The sequence below is a fragment of the Oncorhynchus masou genome, chromosome 24 (assembly GCF_036934945.1).
Source record: "Oncorhynchus masou masou isolate Uvic2021 chromosome 24, UVic_Omas_1.1, whole genome shotgun sequence".
NCBI lineage: Eukaryota > Metazoa > Chordata > Actinopteri > Salmoniformes > Salmonidae > Oncorhynchus > Oncorhynchus masou.
This window is the reverse complement of record NC_088235.1, coordinates 83,161,374-83,186,637: the sequence shown is the minus strand read 5'-3', so window position 1 is coordinate 83,186,637 and position 25,264 is coordinate 83,161,374. Positions and strand designations below refer to the sequence as shown.

At 42.3% G+C, this 25,264-nt stretch overlaps 1 protein-coding gene across 3 annotated transcripts in view; it reads left to right on the top strand.

Annotated features, from left to right (window-relative positions):
* Positions 1-25,264, top strand: part of LOC135512845 (DNA-binding protein RFX2-like) — a 65,654-nt gene that overhangs the window by 14,255 nt on the left and 26,135 nt on the right. For all 3 annotated transcript variants that reach the window (XM_064935279.1, XM_064935278.1, XM_064935277.1), the window contains exon 2: positions 17,846-17,959. In XM_064935279.1, the coding sequence (XP_064791351.1) occupies positions 17,855-17,959 (105 nt within the window). In that variant the 5' untranslated portion in view covers positions 17,846-17,854. The remainder of the gene's footprint in view (positions 1-17,845; positions 17,960-25,264) is intronic.

Sequence of the window (25,264 nt, the reverse complement as noted above, 5' to 3'; positions counted from 1 at the left end):
GGATTGGTTTTTGCTCTGACATGCACGGTCAACTGTGGGACGTTTATATAGACAGGTGTGTGCCTTTCCAAATCATGTCCAATCTATTGACCTTACTGCAAGTGGACCCCAATCAAGTTGTAGAAACATCTCAAGGATGATCAATGGAAACACCTGAGCTCCATTTTGAGTCTCATAGCAAAGGGTCCTGAATACTTATGTAAATAAGGTATGTTTTATTTTTAATACACTTGCAAAAAATTCTAAACCTGTTTTTGCTTTGTCATTATGAGGTATTGTGTATAGATTGCTGAGGAATTTGGTTTATTTAATTTTAGAATAAAGCTGTAACGTAACAATGTGGAGTAAGTCAAGTGGTCTGAATACTTTTCGAAGGCACTGGATTTGTCTGTGCTGATAATGGCACCAACTCCATAACATGAAATTATTTTTTTGTTGATCATTGTAAATAATTGGATTATTATTATTTTTTGCAGACATTGACTTGGTAAATATGCATTGATGAGCGTCACTTAGGGAAGTTTATTTTATTTTGTCTGTGCTATATGCGTTTGTCTAGCCTATATAAAACTGTCTCAATTCTAGCTGCCAGGTGGGAACAGGTGTTTTTTTTCATTTTTTTTTTTCATTTCAGAAACTTTTTCTATCTCGATGGGCTACAAGGTGGCATGAAAACAAAGACCTGGTGTTCCCTCAACTCTCATCACCCCTGCTGGAAAAATAGGAGATAAATGTTCATTAACGAGAGAGACACCCACATGCAACAGATTAGTTCCTCCCTGAACTTCTGGTTTGTTTTCCAGCAGGTTGACTTCTCTGAACTGCACTTTCTTATTCCCTAATTCAGTATTATTCAGTTTAAGGGTGGATGTAAATGGGGATGGGAGGTGGTGGAAATCTCGAAAGGGTTACAGAGGTGGGGGTGGTTGGGGGAGGCGTGTGGGTGAACAGTCTCTATGGCAACCATTTCATAATTCTTGGTCTGTCATGCCTGCGCTCCACGTTATGACGGATGGTGTTGACAGGCTGTGGGCTGTAGTGGTGACCAGAGGTGGAATCTGGGAAAGAGTGGATCCACGATCCGTGGCTGGTTTAGCGGCCCCTCTCCTCTGTTAGCTGTCCAGGTCCCCCTCTCCCTCCAGCCTCACCATCTGCAGACCCCAATAGCTGCTTTGATTGGATTAGCAATGAATTAATGAGACAGGCTTGAACAGCCTATGTCGTGGAAATCTCTTATCATATCTTAATTCTCTTTTTTGTGTGAGTGCAGCGCCTGTGTGCTATCGTTATGGGTTTTTTAATACAATCAAAATGGTGCCAACCTGGGTTTCTTACAATGGGGATGGCTATTGGATTGGTTACCCAATAAAGATTACATTGATTGAACTCTGCAGAGTAGAAATGCATGTATGGAAAGCCTGTTCCTTCTCTAAGTATATTTATATGTTATATAACTGAACGAATAGGCTAGGGATCGGGGGTGGGTGTGGGGGCAGGATATGGTGAACAGAGGACTCTTGGAAAAAAAACAGTGCACAGACACAGGGCTAGCTGGCAATACAAACAGTGGTGTACAAATGTCCCCCATAAACAGGACTTTAATGGCATCAAGTGTATGTGTTATTGCCTGGTTGTTTCAACTTCCGATGTACACTAAAAGCCTCCGGAGTCGGACTAGTCTGCTCTCCTCTCCAAGGCGCTCGTGTCTCCTTTCTGCTGCATGGATTAGGAAAGTTAGAAGTCATTTGTGCTTGTTTTTGAAGTGTAATTGTTTTTGAAGTGTAGAGGTGTAAACCAAGCTTAGAGGAATGGCTGTTGCCATTCTGTTGACTTAAACATTCCTCCTTTATTTGACCACTGAGTGCATAAAAACACTACATTCTGCCTTCATTCAAGTTGAAACCAGCATGGAGTTAACATTTTTATATAATCTTTCCTCTGCATGGTATTGGAATTAGCCTGCCCTCTGTCTTCCCCCCAGTGTCTGAAATTAATAGCTTATGTATTTATTGTTGTAAGTTTCTGCTTAGTGTGAGAGAGGGATCAGTTGGGGGATGGCATTGTTTGGTTTGGGAAGTATTCGGTTGGTTGCATAGCAACAGGCTCCTGGAAACGGGAGTGGACGGTGTTGCCACTAGCAACCGTTGTTGCTCTGCAAACAATGTGGGCCAGTGCAAACAAGAGCCAAGACTGGGCTCCTGTTTTTAATTGAACATCTGTATGTGTTTTTCTCTGAGTGCTGTTTTAAGTTAGATTTGTCAGTGACAGATGTTTAAATCTTGTCCAGATTTTCATACCAAATAGCAGGTATGACTTTATAGAACTGCACGTTTAATTTTAGACTAAAATGGTGAAGTTCTTAATTTTTCCCTCACAACTTGGTTGACTCTTTAACAGAGGGAAATTGGTCCACTCACGCAATTGTCTTAATTGCTCATTTGTGATTTGCTTGAGTGAAGACTGTCTCCTTTTGTAGGGGTTTGTGTGTGAAGTTGTCTTGGGGCTGCGAGGAGAGAGGCTGTTTTAAAGTGCAGCCCATTTATCGTTGGGTTCTACAGTGGTGTGCTGGGGCTCCCGCTGTGTTCCGCCTTTGTGCCGCTCATAGCAGCTGGTGGGGAATTTGTGTGGCTTTTAACCTTTACTTGGGGCTCAGATCATATTGGCTGCCTGCCTGCACTTTCTCCCTTCTCCAGTCCAACGCATGGCGCACTTCACCACTCCTACCAAAGCTCCCATTTAATTGAGCTTTATGCATGAAAACCTACAGGACAAAGCCTAGGTTTATGAGCCGCTACACCACCCCACCGTTCCCTGTCCCTCCCTTCATTGCATAATATCCGTGCTAAGGAAAGTCCAAAGATAACTGCAGGGATTCTTACCAGTGTATTTATAACTCAACTGACACCCCACAAACAAATGATTTCCTTTTAAAACATCTGACCGCTGGCGCTTTAAATACAAATGTTTCCCTTTTTAAATCAATACTGCTATTATTTGCTTTGCCACAAGGAATAATGAAAGAAATAGACAAAGGAGGATGGTCCTTCTCTAGGGTCTACTCTGGACCCTTACAGCATGGTGTTCAGTTAGCCTCTGACAAATACTTGTGCAGCCCCCTCTGGTCCATCTCATGTGACAGTTGTTTGTGACTGTTTAGAGAGGTTACACCGAGATGGATTTGGCTTTGTCGTCTCAAACAGCTTTTTATATTGAGTGAGTCACTATTTGATCAATGGTTAGACAACGATTGACACATGCCAGCCTAAAGTGATTGAAGAATTTCAACATTAGCTCCACCATTGAGGCTATTACTCATCTAGACAGCCGATCCTCTTGTGTGGAAAATGTCAGTGGCAAACCCAGCTCTGGTAGTCCATGCCTATGATTGTGAAATGTTATTTTTCACAACAATGTTTCGCCATTTTGTTTGATTAGCTTATGTATGGTGTTGCTCACAATTGTTTTCATGGCCTAATGTTAATCTATTATTTGCCATCAGTCTTTAACTTGGTGTACAGCTCTAAAGCAATTTTCCACCAGAATTCTAAGCAATCTGCAGTTTACATTCACTCACTGTTGAACGCTATTAGAACGAGTCTCTTATGTGTCAAAATGGATTTGTAAGAAATACTGGCATTTAAAGTGCTGGGGGTGTTTGAGCAGAGGAAGAGCTGAACAGCACCTGTTGCCCACCCACTATCTTGATTTAAATGATGATTAATGACTGTCTAATCAAACAGTATTAAAAGCAGCCTGTTAATGAACACTGTAAGCTAGTCATGCAAGCAAGCAGTGTTACTGTTTACAATGAGCTTTGATTATGGTAGATATGATAAAGCTTTGTATTATTTTCCTGTGTATTGAAGGGGCTTTTACTGCTGTAATTGTATATGTAGGGAGTGTTTTAAGTTTAAATGATTTTCCTTATTCAGCCTGTGTCTGCCTGGTATGGTGGCCTTGTTTTAAAGTGGCACTGACAGTGTTTTAACTTCATTGCAGATATGAAACACACTCATGTCAGTCAAAAATACCAAATTTCTAGTATATGCTACAAAACCAGCATTTATAAGAGGTTTTAAAAATAGGTTATGACTCATTGTTGGCAGAGTAGATGGATGCAGTTCAATGCATGATTAATATAATTCACCAATACATTTCTTGGTAGTACAAAAACTATTGCTATCGGTTTAATTCATAGCTGGCTGGGTACATTGTTTACATCCTCCACCCTTTTGGGTGCACTGTTTCAGTTTTAATGACTCTATATTTTTTTATAAAAATGGATGAATGTAACTAAGGTTGGAAATGTCAATATAATCAAATTAGCAAGGTCAATTTATTGCGATCTAGTTAGATATGCTAACTGAATAACAGTCGTTAAAGTTCAGCATATCTCTTGCGTTTTGTAAATTCACTGACTGTCTACTCTAAATAACTGATGAATTTATGAACGTGCAACACTCTGAATATGACCGGTGTCAGTAAACGTTGGCAAAACGAGTAATTACATTGTTGCCAGCAGCACAGTTAGTCACTAAACGCTCTAGTTAACGTTAATGACTACATAATGTAAACAGCCTAACCAGCTTTGCTAGGGCATGTAAAATGGTCAGAGTGAGGTGTTCTCTCATTTGTCTGGAAGTAGCTAGCCAACTTTAACCAGTTAGCTTAGGGATTGACTGCTGTTGTGAGGAACGCTCAGATTAACCTTACTTCTCGGCCAGAGCATCCACTCTCTATAGTGCAGTGTACGCTCTGAATTTTTGAACGACCCAGAGTGCACTTTGAATGCATCCTTTAGTTGTCAATCAAATGTATTTGGCGTCGATTAAATGAGCGGGCAGGCAAGTTCCCATTCAGTTGTCAAAACTTGGGTTGGGACAAGCATGCATTGGCAGGCAAGCTGCAGAAGAATGAGCAGGCTACTATTCCCCATTGTTTATCAGTGCAATTTTGATGGGCAATTAGCTGAAAAAGTTTGAGTGTTTATCTAATGTTCGCTGGTTAGATTTTTAGCTCATCTCGTTCTCGCTAGCATTAGTTGGTGATCTTGTTGTTGATGTGCGTAAATGAGTGTGAGCGCCTACCTTTCCATGTTTTTTGTGTGTTTTTCTTTAACAAGCATTTCGCTACATTTGCATTAACATCTGCTAACCATGTGTATGTGACCAATAAAACTTTATTTGATCAATAGGACTGTAAAATTTCCCAAATGTAAGAGGACTCCCGTGGTTTTCAGAAATCCATTTATTTTGTGGCTTTGGTGAATGTGTTCTAATGATCTGAATTTGTGCTGTTGCTACGAACTGTTAATATACAGTCTAGTTCAAAGTGAATGATGGCAGGCCTGTGTGGTAAATGGTTTATTTGTTTTGTAGCTCTAATTGGCTCTGGCACAGCGGTCTGCTTAGACTCCGGTCTTGGACGAGACAAATGTTTTTATTAGGTTGTATTTACTACAGTGTTTATTAATTGTCCAAACACGCCATAGAATTTTCACAAATGGCTTACTCTACGTCGTTCCCAAACATTCTTTGAATTTATGAAAATGTGAAAATTACCATATCTAAGTGATCTCATGTCAGAAAATGTCATTTGTCCTGGGGGTGTATATGAACAGATTTTTACTAAGATTTGATGTTGCTTTAACACTGGCAGTTCCAATTTTAAGTCTGCTCCTCCTGGCAACTGATTGACCTGAGGATGAATAAGTAATGGAAGTGGCATGTCGAAGGAGCGATTTCAGTGGCAACAGAAATGGTATTTAAATTTGATTTCAGTTCCAATTGATTGTGTTAGAATTTAATATTTTAATTTGTAATGCACAAATTGAATATATGAATTAAAATTAAATTAATCTATTTAAAATTGCGTTCAATTTTAAATGTAAATTTAATATAATAATAGTTTGAATATGTACAGCACCAGTTAAGTTTGGACACCTACTCATTCAAAGGTTTTACTAAAATGTTTGACTATTTTCTACATTGTGGAATTATAGTGAAGACCTCAACTATGAAATAACAAAGTATTTAACAAAACAAAATACATTTTGATGACAGCTTTGCACACTCTTGGTATTCTCTCAACCAGCTTCATGAGGTAGTCACCTGGAATGCATTTCAATGAATAGGTGTACCTTGTTAAATGTTCATTTGTGGAATTTCTTTCCTTATTGTGTTTCAGCCAATCTGTTGTGACAAGGTTGGGGGGTGTAATACAGAGTTTTGTAAAAGACCATGTCCATATTATGGCAAGAACAGCTCAATTAAAAAAAAAACTTTATTTAACTAGGCAAGTCAGTTAAGAACAAATTCTTATTTTCAATGACGGCCTAGGAACAGTGGGTTAACTGCCTGTTCAGGGGCAGAACGACAGATTTGTACCTTGTCAGCTCGGGGATTTGAACTTGCAACCTTCTGGTTACTATTTCACATGAGGTAGCTGCGTTCCTTTGCTTTTCTGAAGACAAAAGAATTCTCCGGTTGGAATATTATTGAAGTTTTATGTTAAAAAGATTGAAGATCTTAAAGATTGATTCCATGTTTCTATGGACAGTAATGGAACTTTTTGACATTTCGTCTGCAACTACGAAACGCGCTTCATGACTTTGGATTTGTTTACCAAACAAATTTTGCAAACAAAAGTAGCTCTTTGGACATGATGGACATTATCGAACAAATCAAACATTTAATGTGGAACTGGAATTCCTGGGAGTGTATTCTGATGAAGATCATCAAAGATAAGTGAATATTTATAATGTTATTTCTGATTTCTTTTGGCTCCAACATGGTGGATATCTCTTGTTTTCTGAGCGCTGTTCTCAGATTATTGCATGGTTTGCTTTTTCCATAAAGCTTTTTTGAAATCTGACACAGCGATTGCATTAAGAAGAAGTGTATCTATATTTCCATGTCTAACAATTTGTATTTTCATCGACATTTATGAGTATTTCTGTAAAATGACGTGGCTCTCTGCAATATCACCGGATGCTTTTGGAACAAGTGAACATAATGCGCCAATGTATACTGAGATTTTTTGATATACACTGCTCATTAAAATAAAGGGAACACTAAAATAACACATCCTAGATCTGAATGAATGAAATATTCCTTTTTAAATACTTTTTTCTTTACATAATTGAATGTGCTGACAACAAAATCACACATTATCAATGGAAATCAAATTTATCAACCCATGGAGGTCTGGATTTGGAGTCACACTCAAAATTAAAGTGGAAAACCACACGACAGGTTGATCCAACTTTGATGTAATGTCCTTAAAACAAGTCTAAATGAGGCTCAGTAGTGTGTGTCGCCTCCAAGTGCCTGTATGACCTCCCTACAACGCCTGTGCATTCTCCTGATGAGGTGGCGGATGGTCTCCTGAGGGATCTCCTCCCAGACCTGGACTAAAGCATCCATGATGTCCCAGATGTGCTCAATTGGATTCAGGTCTGGGGAACGCAGGCCAGTCCATAGCATCAATGCCTTCCTCTTGCAGGAACTGCTGACACACTCCAGCCACATGAGGTCTAGCATTGTCTTGCATTAGGAGGAACCCAGGGCCAACCGCTCCAGCATATGGTCTCACAAGGGGTCTGAGGATCTCATCTCGGTACCTAATGGCAGTCAGGCTACCTCTGGCGAGCACATGGAGGGCTGTGCGGCCCCCCCCAAAGAAATGCCACCCCATGACTGACCCACCTCCAAACCGGTCATGCTGGAGAATGTTGCAGGCAGCAGAACGTTCCCCACAGCGTCTCCAGACTGTCACATCTGTCACATGTGCTCAGTGTGAACCTGCCTTCATCTGTGAAGAGCACAGGGCGCCAGTGGCGAATTTGCCAATCTTGGTGTTCTCTGGCAAATGCCAAACGTCTTGCACGGTGTTGGGCTGTAAGCATAACCCCCACCTGTGGATGTCGGGCCCTCATACCACCCTCATGGAGTCTGTTTCTGACTGTTTGAGCAGACACATGCACATTTGTGGCCTGTTGGTCATTTTGCAGGGCTCTGGCAGTGCTTCTCCTGCTCCTCCTTGCACAAAGGCGGAGGTAGCGGTCCTGCTGCTGGGTTGTTGCCCTCCTACGGCCTCCTCCACGTCTCCTGATGTACTGGCCTGTCTCCTGGTAGCGCCTCCATGCTCTGGACACTACGCTGACAGACACAGCGAACCTTCTTGCCACTGCTCGCATTGATGTGCCATCCTGGATGAGCTGCACTACCTGAGCCACTTGTGTGGGTTGTAGACTCCGTCTCATGCTACCACTAGAGTGAAAGCACCGCCAGCATTCAAAAGTGACCAAAACATCAGCCAGGAAGCATAGGAACTGAAAAGTGGTCTGTGGTCATCACCTGCAGAACCACTCCTTTTATTGGGGGTGTCTTGCCAATTGCCTATCATTTCCACCTGTCTATTCCATTTGCACAACAGCATGTGAAATGTATTGTCAATCAGAATTGCTTCCTAAGTGGACAGTTTGATTTCACAGAAGTGTGATTGACTTGGCGTTACATTGTGTTTAAGTGTTCCCTTTATTTTTTAAAGCAGTGTAAATATGAACTTTATCGATCAAAACATGTGTTGTGTAACATGAAGTTCTATGAGTGTCATCTGATGAAGATCATCAAAGGTTAGTGATTAATTTTATCTCTTTTTGAGACTCCTCTTTGGCTGGAAAAACGGACGTGTTTTTCTGTGGCTTGGCACTGACCTATCATAATAGTTTGGTGCCTTCACTGTAAAGTCTATTTGAAATCAGAGACTGATGGGATTAACAACAAGATTACCTTTAAAATTATATAAGATACATGCATGTTTGAGGAATTTTAATTAAGATTTTTGTTTGAATTTGGTGCTTTGCACTTTCACTGGCTGTTGTCATATCAAAAATAAATAAAAGTAACAAATGATTAAAGAGCAGCAGTAAAATAACAATAGTGAGGCTATATACAGGGTGTACCAGTACAGAATCAATGTGTGGGGGCACTGGTTAGTCGAGGAAATATGTACATGTAGGTAGAGTTATTAAAGTGACTATGCTTAGATAATAACAGAGTAGCAGCAGCCTAAAGGAGGAGGGGGCGGTGCAAATAGTCTTGGTCACCTCCCTTCTTGGTTACAGCCAAGACATTCCGGCCCCTCCTGGATCAGGATCCCTGTTGTGTATACATATATATTTTGTTTATAGCGCCCCATGTGTGCACATTTGGTGGTACAGAAACGGTATGAAAATCTTGATACTTCCTAACCCTAATTATTAGGGTGGAGACATGAGCATCGCGTCATTATGTACAGATCTCTAACTAAGGTAACACCAACATCCTTTTTAGGGAGCTGTAATGAGGTGACCAATAATGGTTGCAATTGAGATCAGCTGTATGCCTATGATGGTTTAACGAGACATCAGCTTTCAATAATCTAGTGCCATTGATGGTTGCAATAAGCCGTTATTATTTTTGGTTTATTTTTCATTAGGTGACATTCTGTCGGCTAACCGTTAGCCTATCCATTGTTAAATAATGAAAGGTGTGAAAACTAATAGGCTGCTGTGTTTCCCTGGCTGAGTTCATGAGCTGATTTGGGCCATCAGTTGCTTGACAGATGTATCGTTCTACAGTAGGCCTACATCTTCCTCCAGTGTGGATGCTGGGCCACATTTTATAGTTAGGCTATGTAGAATTTCTAGAGGTGGGTAGAGTACTGGAAATATGTACTTAATTGTAATTTACTCAAGTAAAAGTAGCCCTCTTAAGAAACTACTTGAGTAAAAAAGTATCTGGTCAGAAAACTAAGTACTAATTCCAAATTTAGTATGCTAATTTGTTACACCTTCTGATAAACTGTGACGCAAACAAAAAGAACAACTTATTAAATTAATGTAAAATTAATTGCACTATTTAAGCCTGCCAGCACAGTCTTGCAGATGTCATCCAGCACAGGTAGTTTCCAATGAAGACTGACATCAGTCTGTAGGCTGTACAATTTAAATGACGGTATTATTCAAAGTTGACTTAATATATATCAGTGTGCTGAATTTGATAAAGTAAATGGTACTCGAGACATTGGAATAATTTTACAATTTCAATAGCATTAATGAAAATGTATTTCACAATATAGTTTCAAGTACATGTGGTGGTGAATGCGTACTAAAGACTTACAAGTGTGATGTTTCATATTTCACTCTGAAAGAAATATCAAGGAGAGTCAGGTAATTATTACATCAATTTCACTATCAATCATGACACATTTCAGCATGTAGTTCAACATCACGTAGGTATTTAGGTAAGAATGTTGGTAATAAATAATCAATCAGTGCAGAACTCAATTGCCAAAGTCGAATAAATCATATTTTTCTTGCAAAAGTAAGATGTACCCTCTTGCGGACCTCTCCTTTCCACTGAAGGGTATTTATTTTCTTGGCTGGCCTATTTTTCTCACCCTCGGTTGTGCCGCTACAAGCTGTAAATAAAGACGCGCGCGCGCACACACACACACACTGTATTTCTAGTATGTGGCACAAAAAGCTTATGGAGATGATACACTGACTGTATGACATGTGCTTTATAGTTCTTGTCATAAAAACAGAATTGCATTTACACACACACACACACACACACACACGGAGTGAAAGGGAGAGCAATGGATTGGGAGGGTGCTGTGCTGGACTGACTGGTTGACCTAGCTAACGTTCAGAAACCACCAGAAGGTTCAGTTTGCCACAGAGAGCGTTTTGATTAAAATCTCATTTTATTTGTCACATGCGCCGAATACAACAGTGAAATGCTTACTTACAAGCCCTTAACCAACAATGCAGTTAAAAAAATAAGTAAAAAATAGATCAATAAAAGTAACAAGTCCTTAATTAAGGAGCAGCAGTAAAATAACAATAGCGAGGCTACAGGGGGTACCGGTACAGAGTTAATGTGCGTGGCCACCAGTTAGCCGAGGTAATTGCGGTACTGTAATATGTAGGTAGAGGTAAAGTGACTATGCATAGATATTAGAGTAGCAGCAGTATAAAGGGGGAGAGGAGCAGCAATGCAAATAGTCTGGGTAGCCATTTATCTGTTAGGGGGTCTTATGGCTTGGGGGTAGAAGCTGTTAAGGAGCCTTTTGGACCTAGACTTGATGCTCTGGTACCACTTGCCGTTCGGTAGCAGAGAAGACAGTCTATGACTCGGGTGGCTGGAGTCTTTGACAGTTTTTAGGGCTTTCCTCTGACACTGCCTGGTATAGAGGTCCTGGATGGCAGGAAGCTTGGCCCCAGCGATGTACGCACTACCCTCTGTGTAGTACCTTGTGGTCAGAGGCCGAGCAGTTGCCATACCAGGCAGTGATGCATACAGCTGGCATGCTCAGTCCTCCTTTTCCTGTAGTCTACAATCATCTCCTTTGTCTTGGGTACGTTGAGGGCGAGGTTGTTGTCCTGGCACAACACGGACATCGTTTTCGGTGATCAGGCCTACTGCTGTTGTCATCGACAAACTTAATGATGGTGTTGGAGTCGTGCTTGCCCATGCAGTCATGCGTGAACAGGGAGCACAGAAGGGGACTGAGCACACACCCCTGGGGGGCCCCTGTGTTGAGGATCAGTGTGGCGTATGTGTTACCTACCCTTACCACCTGGGGGTGGCCTGCTAGGAAGTCCAAGATCCAGTTGCAGAGGGAGGTGTTTAGTCCCAGAGTTCTTTCCCTAGGAATGAGCTTTGAGGGCACTATGGTGTTGAATGCTGAGCTGTAGTCAATGAACAGCATTCTCCCGTAAGTGTTCCTTTTGTCCAGGTGGGAAAGGGCAGTGTGGAGTGCAGTTAGTGCGTCACCTGTGGATCTGTTGGGGCGGTATGCAAATTGGAGTGAGTCTAGGGTTTCTGGGATAATGGTGTTGATGTGAGCCATGACCAGCCTTTCAAAGCACTTCATGGCTACAGACGTGAGCGCCACAGGTTGGCAGTCATTTAGGCATGTTACCTTAGTGTTCTTGGGCACAGGGACTATGGTGGTCTGCTTGAAACATGTAGGTATTACAGACTTGAAAATGTCAGTGAAGACACTTTCCAGTTGGTCAGCGCATGCTTGGAGTACACGTCCTGGTAATCCATCTTGCCCTGCGGCCTTGTGAATGTTGACCTGTTTAAAGGTCTTACTCACATCGTCCAGAACAGCTGATGCTCTCATACATGTTTAAGTGTTATTTGCCTCGAAGCGAGCCTGGAAGTGACTTAGGTTGTCTGGTAGGCTCGTGTCACTGGGCAGCTCGCGGCTGTGCTTCCCATTTGTAGTCTAATAGTTTGCAAGCCCTGCCACATCTGACGAGTGTCGGAGCCGGTATAGTCAGATTCTTGGTCCTCTATTGGAGCTTTGCCCGCCTGGTGGCATAACGGAATTTCTTTTACGTTTCTGGGTTAGAGTCCCACTCCTTGAACGCGCAGCTCTAGCCTTTATTGTGGATGTTGCCTTTAATCCACAGCTTCTGGTAGGGTTATGAACACTACCGTTCAAAAGTTTGGGGTCACTTAGAAAAGTTCTTGTTTTTCATTAAAACATACATGAAATGAGTTGCAAAATGAATAGGAATTCTAGTCAAGATGTTGACAAGGTTATAAATAATGATTTTTAATTGAAATAATAATTGTCCTTCAAACTTTGTTTTTGTCAAAAAAATCCTCCATTTGCAACAATTACAGCCTTGCAGACCTTTGGCATTCTAGTTGTCAAAATTTGTTGCAGTAATCTGAAGAGATTTCACCCTATGCTTCCTGAAGCACCTCCCACAAGTTGGATTGGCTTGATGGGTATTTATTTACGTACCTTAGTCAAGCTGCTCCCACAACAGCTCAATAGGGTTGAGATCCGGTGACTGCTGGCCACTCCATTATAGACAGAATACCAGCTGACTGCTTCTTCCCTAAATAGTTCTTGCATAGTTTGGAGCTGTGCTTTGGGTCATTGTTCTGTTGTAGGATGAAATTGGCTCCAATTAAGCGGTGACCACAGGGTATGGCATGGCTGTGCAAAATTTAGTGATAGCCTTCCTTCTTCAAGACACCCAGACCATGACATTGCCTCCACCATGCTTGACAGATAGCGTTCAGCATCTCACAGATGATCTTTGATCCGAACACCTCAACTTAGATTCGTCTGTCAATAACACTAGAAAAATAATCTTCCTCTGTCCAGTGTCTGTTTTGCCCGTCTATCTTTTCTTGTTATTGGCCAGTCTGAGCTATGGCTTTTTCTTTGCAACTCTGCCTAGAAAGCCAGCATCCCGAAGTCGCCTCTTCACTGTTGACGTTGAGACTGGTGTTTTGCCGTTACTATTTAATGAAGCTGCCAGTTGAGGACTTGTAAGGCGTCTGTTTCTCAAACTAGACATTCTAATGTACTTGTCCTCTTGCTCAGTTGTGTACTGGGGCCTCCCGCTCCTCTTTCTATAATGGGAAGAGCTAGTTTTGGGGGGAGTGGTACAAAGCGTTGTACCAGATCTTCAGTTTCTTGGTAATTTCTCGCATGGAATAGTCTTCATTTCTCAGAACAAGAATAGACTGATGTGTTTCAGAAGAAAGCTCTTTGTTTCTGGATATTTTGAGCCTGTAATCGAACCCACAAATGCCGACGCTCCAGATACTGAAATAGTCTAAAGGCCAGTTTTATTGCTTTTTTTAATCAGAACAGTTTTCAGCTGTGCTAACATAATTGCAAAAGGGTTTTCTAATGATCAATTAGGCTTTTAAAATGATAAACTTGGATTAGCTTAAACAACATGCCATTGGAACACAGGAGTGATGGTTGCTGATAATGGGACACTGTACACTTATGTAGATATTCCATAAAAAAATCTGCCATTTCAGGCTACAATAATCATTTACAGCATTAACGATGTCTACATTGTGTTTCTGATCAATTTGACGTTATTTTAATGGACAATTTTCTTTTTTCAAAAACAAGGACATTTCTAAGTGACCGCAAACTTTTTTGAAAGGTGGTGTACGTATAGTCACTGTGGGGACGACGTCATTGACACACTTATTGATGAAGCCAGTGACTGATGTGGTGTACTCCTCAACGCCATCGGAAGAATCCCAGAAAAGTATTCCAGTCTGTGCAAGCAAAACAGTCGTGTAGCTCAGCATCTGCTTCATCTGAGCACGTTTTATTGGTTGTCACTGGTGCTTCCTGCGTTAGTTTTTTTCTTGTATGCAGGACTCAGGAGGATAGATTTATGGTCAGATGGAAGGTGAGGGAGAGCTTTGTACGTGTCTCTGTGTGGAGTAAAGTTGGCCTAGAGTTTTGTAAGTTTTTTTTTTTCCCCCTCTGGTTGCACATGTGCCATGCTGGTAGAAATGAGGTCAAACGGATTTAAGTTTCCCTGCATTAAAGTCCCCGGTCACTAGGAGCGACGCCTCGATGAGCGTTTTCCTGTTTGCTTGTGGCCATATACAGCACATTGAGTGCAGTCCGTATTAGTACCAGCATCGGTTTGTGGTAGTAAATAGAGAGCTACGAAGAATATATAGATGACAACTCTCTTGGTAAGTAGTGCGGTCTACAGCTTATGAGATACTTTACCTCAGGCAAGCAAACCTTGACACTTCCTTAGATTTCGTGCACCAGCTGTTGTTTACAAATATACATAGATAGCCACCCCTTGTCTTACCAGAGACGCCTGTTCTGTCCTGCCGAAAAAGCATAAAACCTGCCAGCTGTGTTACTCAGCCACGACTCGGTGAAACATAAGATATAGTTTTTAATGTCCTGTTGGTAGGATATACGTGCTCGTTTATTTTATTACCCAATAATTGTACATTGGCAAATGGGACCGATGGTAAAGGCAGATTACCCACTCGCCGTCCAACCCTTACTAGGTACCCAGATTCAATCTGTTCTCCTCTACCTTTCCTGGCTGGCAAAGAACAAGGATGTCTCTGGTTTTGAATCTGCATTCAGATTCAGTTCTTTAAATTCATCTAAAAATGTGAATATTTTATATATATTACTGCTCAAAAATAAAGGGAACACTTAAACAACACAATGTAACACCAAGTCAATCACACTTCTGTGAAATCAAACTGTCCACTTAGGAAGCAACACTGATTGACAATAAATTTCACATGCTGTTGTGCAAATGGAATAGACAACAGGTGGAAATTATAGGCAATTAGCAAGACACCCCCAATAAAGTAGTTGTTCTGCAGGTGGTAACCACAGACAACTTCTCAGTTCCTCCTGGCTGTTTTGGTCACTTTTGAATGCTGGCGGTGCTTTCACTCTAGTGGTAGCATGAGATGGATTCCACAACCCACACAAGTGGCTCAGGTAGTGCAGCTCATCCAGGATGGCACATCAATGCGAGCAGTGGCAAGAAGGTTCACTGTGTCTGTCAGCGTAGTGTCCAGAGCATGGAGGCGCTACCAGGAGACAGGCCAGTACATCAGGAGACGTGGAGGCCGTAGGAGGGCAACAACCCAGCAGCAGGACCGCTACCTCCGCCTTTGTGCAAGGAGGAGCAGGAGGAGCACTGCCAGAGCCCTGCAAAATGACCTCCAGCAGGCCATAAATGTGCATGTGGCTGCTCAAACGGTCAGAAACAGACTCCATGAGGGTGGTGTGATGGCCCGACGTCCACAGGTGGGGGTTGTGCTTATACAGCCCAACACCGTGCAGGACGTTTGGCATTTGCCAGAGAACACCAAGATTGGCAAATTTGCCACTGGCGCCCTGTGCTCTTCACAGATGAAAGCAGGTTCACACTGAGCACATGTGACAGACATGACAGAGCCTGGAGACACCGTGGAGAACGTTCTGCTGCCTGCAACATCTTCCAGCATGACCGGTTTGGCGGTGGGTCAGTCATGGTGTGGTGTGGCATTTCTTTGGGGGGCCGCACAGCCCTCCATGTGCTCGCCAGAGCTAGCCTGACTTCCATTAGGTACCGAGATGAGATCCTCAGACCCCTTGTGAGACCATATGCTGGTGCGGTTGGCCCTGGGTTCATCCTCATGCAAGACAATGCTAGACCTCATGTGGCTGGAGTGTGTCAGCAGTTCCTGCAAGAGGAAGGCATTGATGCTATGGACTGGCCCGCCTGTTCCCCAGACCTGAATCCAATTGAGCACATCTGGGACATCATGTCTCGCTCCATCCACCAACGCCACGTTGCACCACAGACTGTCCAGGAGTTGGCGGATGCTTTAGTTCAGGTCTGGGAGGAGATCCCTCAGTAGACCATCCGCCACCTCATCAGGAGCATGCCCAGGCGTTGTAGGGAGGTCATACAGGCACGTGGAGGCCACACACTACTGAGCCTCATTTAGACTTGTTTTAAGAACATTACATCAAATTTGGATCAGCCTGTAGTGTGGTTTTCCACTTTAATTTTGAGTGTGACTCCAAATCCAGACCTCCATGGATTGATAAATTTGATTTCCATTGATAATTTTTGCGTGATTTTTGTCAGCACATTCAACTATTTAAAGAAAAAAGTATTTAATAAGAATATTTCATTCATTCAGATCTAAGATGTTATTTTAGTGTTCCCTTTATTTTTTTGAGCTGTGTGTGTGTGTTCACATACATATACATGTGTGTATGTATATATATTTATCTTTGATCAACTTGAATTTATAGTTTGTAAACTTCATACACTGACAGTGAATACAATATCTACCATATGAATATATATATATTTATATTTGAATATTCCATTAAATGTATTAATTAAATTCCGTTTTAAATCATGAAATATAAGTTAAATGTCTTAATTCAATGATCCAATTTGTGCAAATGTTAAATTCAGTATCATAGAACAAATTCAGAATTATGGAATTCAAATACAATTTCATTTGGTTATGAAATCACTCCATACGTATCCATGTCTGCTGACTAATTAGGCCTAATTTGTTTTAGCTCCTGATCTTGTAGAGGTGTGGCGCCTTCCCTCCTGCAAGACCCCCAACCCCTTCCCCCCTCCTTCACCTCCCTTGCTTTGTGGCCACACTCAAAAGTTCCTGTGCATGAGCTTTATAAATAAGAGAAAGGATGAAACAGTGGGGGGAGGGAGGAGAGCGGGGCAGAATTGGGGTTGGTCGTCATGGATTCCTCACCATAGCAACCGACAAACGTTTACAAAGCATTGAGGAATTTCCTGATATCAGCTGGATTATTGGAGCCCCCAGAGAACGGCTCTCATTTGAAACAAACGCTGCATATCGTCAGTACCCTGGCAGGGGTAGGAGCCCCACTGCCATTTTCTTTCTTTTTCTCTCTTTTCTTTGGGGGGTGGGGGCTGTGGAAGTTTTATTTTATTTTCTATCCCTCCCTCTTTCTCTGAAAGAGGGAGCCTTTGTCACTTTTTTTTTTTGCTCTTCTCACTCCCTTTTGACATGCTGTGCATATTTTCTCCCAATGTTCGAGAGTGTTTACAGTTTGGAGGACCAGGCCGGACAATACTCACAACTGTTTTCACCACAACTTTTTCCACCTGCTTCTTTCCTAGCAGCTGGACTTCTACTAAGCAGCTGTTTAGTGTTGTTGGCTTTACAAGTGTTAATGTTCCAGTAATAAAGGCCAGAAGTAAGGTGGCTTTGAGGTGACTCCGTGTGACTTGGCAGGGGCCTCGAGCCTGGTCTGGACCCCCCCGGGGCAATATGAAAGCCCTGGCCCTTCTCTCAGGCATGCTGTGAAAAGCCCATTTGTTTGGCATGGCAGCACATGTGCAGGCCTGGCTCTGAGTAGGGATGCATGCTGTCTGTTCTCCTGTCCTGTCTGGCAGGGCTGTGCGTCTTGTCTCTTGCCTTGCATATCCTTGTGCTCACTCCTCCTCATCCCTCTCTCTCCCCTGTAGGTTCCCAGCATGCAGAGTTCAGAGGGAGGGTCCGATTCGTCGTCCAGTGTGGCGCTGCGTACGTCCACCTCCGCCCAGGCCCCCGTGGTGCAGCCTGTCCCAGCCTCACAACAGGTAAACCACTGCACTATTGACAAGACGGTCCCTAGTTTTGTTGCACCTGAACAACTGTTCAGTCGTGTAGTCAGGTGCTACAAAGAGGAACCTCTGAAAATTACAATTGGCTCCGAACAAGCAGCACGGCTGGCTCTTAAATGTACACAGAGTAAACATTAATAATATGCATGTAAATCTCTCATGGCTCGAAGTGTAGGAGAGATTGACTTCATCACTACTTATTTTTGTAGAGTGTTGACATGCTGAATGCACTGAGGTGTCTGTTCAAACTACTAGCACACAGCTCGGACACCCATGCATACTCCACAAGACATGCCACCAGAGGTCTCTTCACAGTCCAGAATAGACAGACTATGGGAGGTGCGCAGTACTACATAGAGCCATGGCTACATGGAACTCTATTCCACATCCGGTAACTGATGCGAGCAGATAAAAATACACCTTATGGAACAGCGGGGACTGTGATGAGACACACACACACACACACCGACACACGCTTACACATAAGACACACTCTACACACACGTACACATGGATTTTGTATTGTAGAGTAGTGGCCTGAGGGAACACACTTAATGTGTTGTGAAAAATGTTATGAACTATCATGTAGTATTTTAAATTGTATAGAACTGCCTTAATGTTGCTGGACCCCAGGAAGAATAGCTGCTGCCTTGGCTAATGGGGATCCTTAATAAATACGTAAATATACAAAACCAGGCTGTACTCTCTCGCATGCAGCGCAGTGCGTCTCTCTCACTCAACCCTACCTCACAGTGCTAGGGCTGTGGCGGTCATGACACCATTTTGTGAGCTGGTTATTGTCATCCGGTTATTGACCGTTAATTAACATTTAACATATCCACGCCTCCACACATTCGAGCAGCTGATGCACGCCTTTGGAACTTCTACATTTAAAACATTTAATTTAATATACACATCACAATAAATACACTATTTTTGTCAGGTCTAAAGGAAATGTATGATATTAATGATATGAATCAAATGTATTTCCGAAGAACAGAATAGGAGTTGGCCTTCTGTAGGCCTATGTTATCTGGCTATGATTGATGCCATAGTCTGTAGGCTTGGTCATTTTGCTGACAATATATGCTTATAAATTTGTGACATGAATTTATAGTAATAAGAATATAATTGAACTTAGCTGAATAAAATAGTAAGGATATTTTTCCCTTTACAGAGTGAGTGTGTGTCTGAAGTGGTTATGTTGAGCTACAAGTTAACATTTTGAAAGTAGTCCTGTATGCTAGATTTAGAGTTATTTGACAACTTTAGTTGTGAATGATGCAAACCTTAGAATGTTTTAGAAATCAAATGTATATGGGCTGTGTGGTATTTTTTATTTATTTTACCTTTATTTAACTAGGCAAGTCAGTTAAGAACAAATACTTATTTTCAATGACGGCCTAGGAACAGTGGGTTAACTGCCTGTTCAGTGGCAGAACGACAGATTTTGTACCTTGTCAGCTCGGGGATTTGAACTTGCAACCTTTCGGTCACTAGTCCAATGCACTAAACCACTAGGCTACACTGCCGCCTCATGACTGTAGACCTGATTTGATAAAGTAGCAAAATAAGCTTGCACTCTGTTCCTTGCCACAGGCTGCATAGCTATTCTCTCATCTAGTGATCATATTTTCACCCATCAGGCAATTTTCAATTTTATCTTGTCTTTACTAATATGTAAAATGAGTTTAGATTTAGAATGGCTCATTATCAAATAAAAGGGGCAGGGGAAAAATGCATGTCTTCTATATGCAATCGAATGGCGCCGAAGAACATGGCTGACGTTTACATTCCCTCAACCAATTGTGCAATTTTCTTTTTAAATGTGTTTTTGTAGAACTTATTTTTTTACTTATTGTGTACATAATGTTGCTGCTACCGTCTCTCCGAAAATAACTTCTGGACATCAGAAAAGCGATTACTCACCACGGACTGGAAGAAACTTTTTCCTTTAATGAGTCCGACGAGAAGGATATCCTGCTTTCACTTGAACAGGCCCAGATCCATGCCCTTTGCGTGAAGAAGACGCTGGGAAAGGGGACCCAGATCGGGGTTCCTTTGGAGAAGCCAGATGCAAGCGAGTAAACTACCAATGGCTTTGATTCTTGTTACTAACGTGTAGTCGTTAGAAAATAAAATGTATGACCTATTACTAAGATGATCCTACCAACGGGGCATTAAACTGTAACATTTTATGTTTCACCGAGAAGTGGCTGAACGAAGAAACGTTTAAGATAGAGCTGGCGGTATTTTCCATGCACCGGCACTTACCTCTGGTAAGATGAGGGGTGGGTATGTGTGTCTTTTTGTCAATAACAGCTGGTGCGCGATGTCTAATTAAAGAAGTCTTGAGGTATTGCTCGCCTGAGGTGTAGAATACCTTATAAGTTGTCGACCACTCTATCTACCTCGAGTTCTCATCTGTATTATTCGTAGCCCTCTATTTACCACCACAAAGCGAAGCTGGCATTAAGACCTCTCTCAACCAACTCTGTTAAGGCCATAATCAAAGAAGAAAATGCTCACTCAGAAGCGGCACTTCTCCAAATTTTTACCAGCATGACACGTGCAACCGGGGGGGAAAAAAAATCCTAGACCAGCTTTACTCCACACGCAGCGATGCATACAATTCTCTCCCTTGCTCTCCATTTGATAAATCCGACCACAATTCTATCCTCCTGATTCCTGCTTACAAGCAGAAACTAAAGAAAGAAGTACCAGTGACTCGCTCACTAGGCAAGTGGTCAGATGCCGCACTACAGGATGCTACACTACAGGGCTGTTTTGCTTGCACAGACTGGAATATGTTCCGGGATACATCCAATGACATTGAGGAATACACCACCTGTCATCGGCTTCATCAATAAGTGCATCGACAACGTCATCCCCCACAGTGACTGTATGTACATATCCCAACCAGAAGCCATGGATTACAGGCAAACATCTACATCGAGCTAAAGGCTAGAGCTGCCGCTTTCAAGGAGCGAGGGACTAATCCGAACGCTTATAAGAAATCTTGCAATGCCCTCAGACGAACCATCAAACAAGCAAAGCGTCAATACAGGATTAAGATTGAATCCTACTACACCGGCTCTGACGCTCGTCGGATGTGGCAGGGCTTGAAAACTATTACGGACTACAAAGGAAAACCCAGATTGGAGCTGCCCAGGGACGCGAGCCTACCAGACGAGCTAAATGCGTTTTTTTATGCGAGCTTCGAGGCAAGCAACACTGAAGCATGCACGAGAGCACCAGCTGTTCTGGATGACTGTGTGATAATGCTCTCGGTAGCTGATGTGAACGAAACCTTTTAAACAGGTCAACATTTACAAAGCCACTGGGCTAGACGGATTACCAGGATGTGTACTCTAAGCCTGCGCGGACCAATTGTCAAGTGTCTTCAAATACATTTTCAACCTCTCCCTGGCTGAGTCTGTAATACCGACATGTTTCATGCAGACCACCATAGTCCCTGTGCCCAAGGAAGCGAAGGTAACCTGCCTAAATGATTACCGCCCTGTGGCACTCACGTCGGTAGCCATGAAGTGCTTTGAAAGGCTGGTCATGGCTCACATCAACAGCATATTCCCGGACACCCCAGACCCACTCCAATTTGCATACCGCCCCAACAGATCCACAGATGATGCGATCTCAATTGCACTACACACCACCCTTTCTCACCTAGACAAAAGGAACACCTCTGCAACTGGATCCTGGACTTCCTGACAAGCCACCCCTAGGTGGTAAGACGAGGCAGTAATACGTCTTCCTGATCCTTAACACGAGGGCCCCTCAGGGGTGTGTACTTAGTCCCCTAATGTATTCCTTGTTCACCCACGACTATGTGGCCTAACATGACTCCAACACCCATCAAGTTTGCTGATCACACAACAGCGATAGGCCTGATCACCGACTGATGAGATGGCCTATAGGGTTGGAGGTCAGTGTGGTGCCAAGACAACTTCTCCCTCAAGGGGAGCAAAACAAAGGAGCTGATCGTGGACTACAGGAAAAGGTGGGATGAACAGGGCCCCATTAACATCGACGGGGCTGTAGTGGAGCAGGTTGAGAGCTTCCATGTTCCTTGGCGTCCACATCGCCAACAAACTATCATGGTCCAAACACACCAAGACAGTCGTGAAGAGGGCACAACAAAACCTTTTCCCCTCAGGAGACTGAAAAGATTTTGCATGGGCCCCCACATCCTCAAAAGGTTCTACAGCTGCACCATCGAGAGCATCCTGACCGGTTGCCTCACCGCCTGGTATGGCAACTGCTCAGCATCTGACCGTAAGGTGCTACGGAGGGTAGTGTGAACGGCCCAGTACATCACTGGGGTCAAGCTTCCTGCCATCCAGACCCTATATAATAGGCGGTGTCGGAGGAAAGCCCATAAAATTGTCAGACTCCAGTCACCCATGTTATAGACTGTTTTCTCTGCTACTGCAGGACAAGCAGTACCGGAGCTCCAAGTGTAGGACAAAAAGGCTCCTCAACAGCTTCTACCCCCAAGCCATTAAACTGCCGAACAATTCATAAAAATCTCTGTACCCCTGCACACTGACTCGGTACCGGTGCTCCGTGTATATAGCCTCGTTGTTCTTGTTACTTTTTATTTTAGCCTACTTGGTAAATGGTTTCTTCTTGAACTGCACTGTTGGTTAAGGTTGACTTTACCATTTTCACGGTAAAGTCGACTCTTGTATTTGGCGCATGTGGCAAATAAAGTTTGCTTTGAATAGCGAATGGAGGCCGCGTGCTTTCCCTACGGTCTATTTCTTTCTTTTTTTAGGATACTTGGGTTTTTTCTTTACCTACTATAACGGTATTTAAATGTTTAGTTTGTTAAATGTGATACACCGTGTAACATCTGTTTTTATAGTTTACTTTGCTACTTGAGTCTTCTCTCTCTATGCCGCTTTCCACACAGACCTAGCCCCGTCACTCAAGGAGCGCATCTGTTCCTCGAGCACTAGACACTTGTGTCCAGTCTGCATGGTGACTGTAGCACATGCAACAATTTTGAGACAAAGATGCTGTTTTCACTTTGCTTCTTAATATAAATCCACTAATGTTCTATAATTGCATTATTAGTTTGTATTTCTTACATCTGCAAACAGCTCATTTGTATTTTATTAGCAAGTTGGTCCTAAATCTTGTTAGCTGCTAATCACTAATGTTAATCGATAGCTAGCTAATAAATGTACTGAGTCAGAGCAAATGTAATTTGCTATACAGCCTGATAATACCAGTGATGGTGTAGACCAAAATCAGCATGTTTGTGAAACAGTATCTTCTAAATCAAAGAAGAAGAGAAGCTGAGAGAACATTAAATGTAGCTAAATATTATATGGTGTCCTAGGAAACACTTAAGTGATAATGCCCTCAATGCCGGTGTTTGGAGAATATATTGGAACGGGTGTTAGTCCCGGGTTACCAACATATTCAAATAATGATTTGACATTTTCATTAATGTTAATTGATTAATTTATTCATACTATTTAATCCTTCCACAAGATATAGTCCTGACACACATGTAGGGCTGCTACCCAAGCCGGCTGGTTGTTCGTTCTATCGCTTCGGTTGCCAGAGAATCAATCCAGTTTTTCTGTATCAATGGACTCAACCCAGTTGTTCGTTCGAAATGTTCCATTGCCATATACATACATCCATAGCAATGAGCTAATGAGGCATTATTTTGCTTGGCATAGAAAATGTGCTCTCTCGTCAGGACGCTGTTCAGAGGAGCTAGCCAACAACACAGCTAACACTAACACAATCACTTCAAACTAAAAAAAAGACTGCAAACTAGCTGCACTTTGTTTCGTTTGAACTTTTTTCCCCCACATTATATTTCTTTGTATATATCCATAAAAATTCTGCCAGCTGATTCATGATTTCGACTGACTGAGAAGCACTGCCTTCTTGACACGGTCATTACTATGGGACAACTGGAGATTGTTTCAAATTCAATGTTGCAAATGTCAGAGACAGACAGCAAGGTTTTTACAAATCTCCGTTGTTAAACTAAATGTTACTCTAAAATAAATGTGAGATAATGTCTAGATTTTTATAGTGGAGATCAAGTTTATAAAGTGCCTGGTTGGGCTGATGAGACGGTGGATTGCACAGTCAGATGGAACAGAGTAAATAGGCATTTTACGTCATATATATTTAGCCTGTGGTAACTTGCGGAATAGACACCGGCTGGAATGCGGTTTTAACCAATCAGCATTAAAACCACCTGTTGTATAATTGTCAATGTCCTACCCTGTAACAATAACTCCTCCCTGTCACGTCAAACACTGTATTCAAGTGCCCGCTAATATATTCTAACTGGAATTTGAATGATCATTCTATTTCCATGATTCCAACAGTTCACCCAAGTGTGTTGCTCTAAATCGCAAGTCAAATTGAAATTGCAAAATTTGCTTAAAAGTAAGGCCTTTGATTGTTTGCCCATATTGTGCAGTCCTACTTGGCAGTGTGGAAATTCTCAAATTAGTGCAGGTAATGCAGCAATTGCTGAAAGTGCATTAAAAATGTTTTTGAAGTTGACCAGTTTAAAACAATCAGAATGGAGACAGAGCCATTGAAATCACTTAGAATGTATGTGTTGCCACCTTATGGCCACCCCGTCATACCGTCCAGTTTAAAAAAAAATACCATGATAGGATATTTTGGCCCTATCACCCAGCCCTATGAGCAGCTGAGAAATAAATATAACGCTTATTTCACGCCACACATCAACCATTGTTTGAGGAACATGCCCTCTCTGCCCGACATGATATTCCGCCTAAACTCTGTATGCCATGGCCTCTCCAACCTTGTTCCTGCAGCTACCCAGTGCTGAATTTTGGAAACCAGGTGGAATCCATTTGTGCACATCGATAGTGAAATATGTTGTTTGAAAACATGATACTAAACTGCTGACAGCCCGTCTGTACGCTCAAGAATGGAATAAAGGAGAACATAGGAGATGGAAACGCATGGTGGTGAGATATTCTGTAGCTAAAGGTAATGTGTTGCCCAATTAATGATGAAAATATAAAACATTCCCTGTTACTAAGCTATTCAAAATCAACTTCACAATCAATGAGCCAACAGCATTGTCTTTGGCTATATTATGTTCTCTCCCAGACTCATTGATTGACATTTTGGAGCGTAGCAGAAGGTAACCAGTTCATCCAGTATACATAATACAGTTCACACTCAAAGGCGATTACAATTTTTTTTTTTTTTTTTAAATGTTGGAGTATAGGCCAGACCAATTATGTA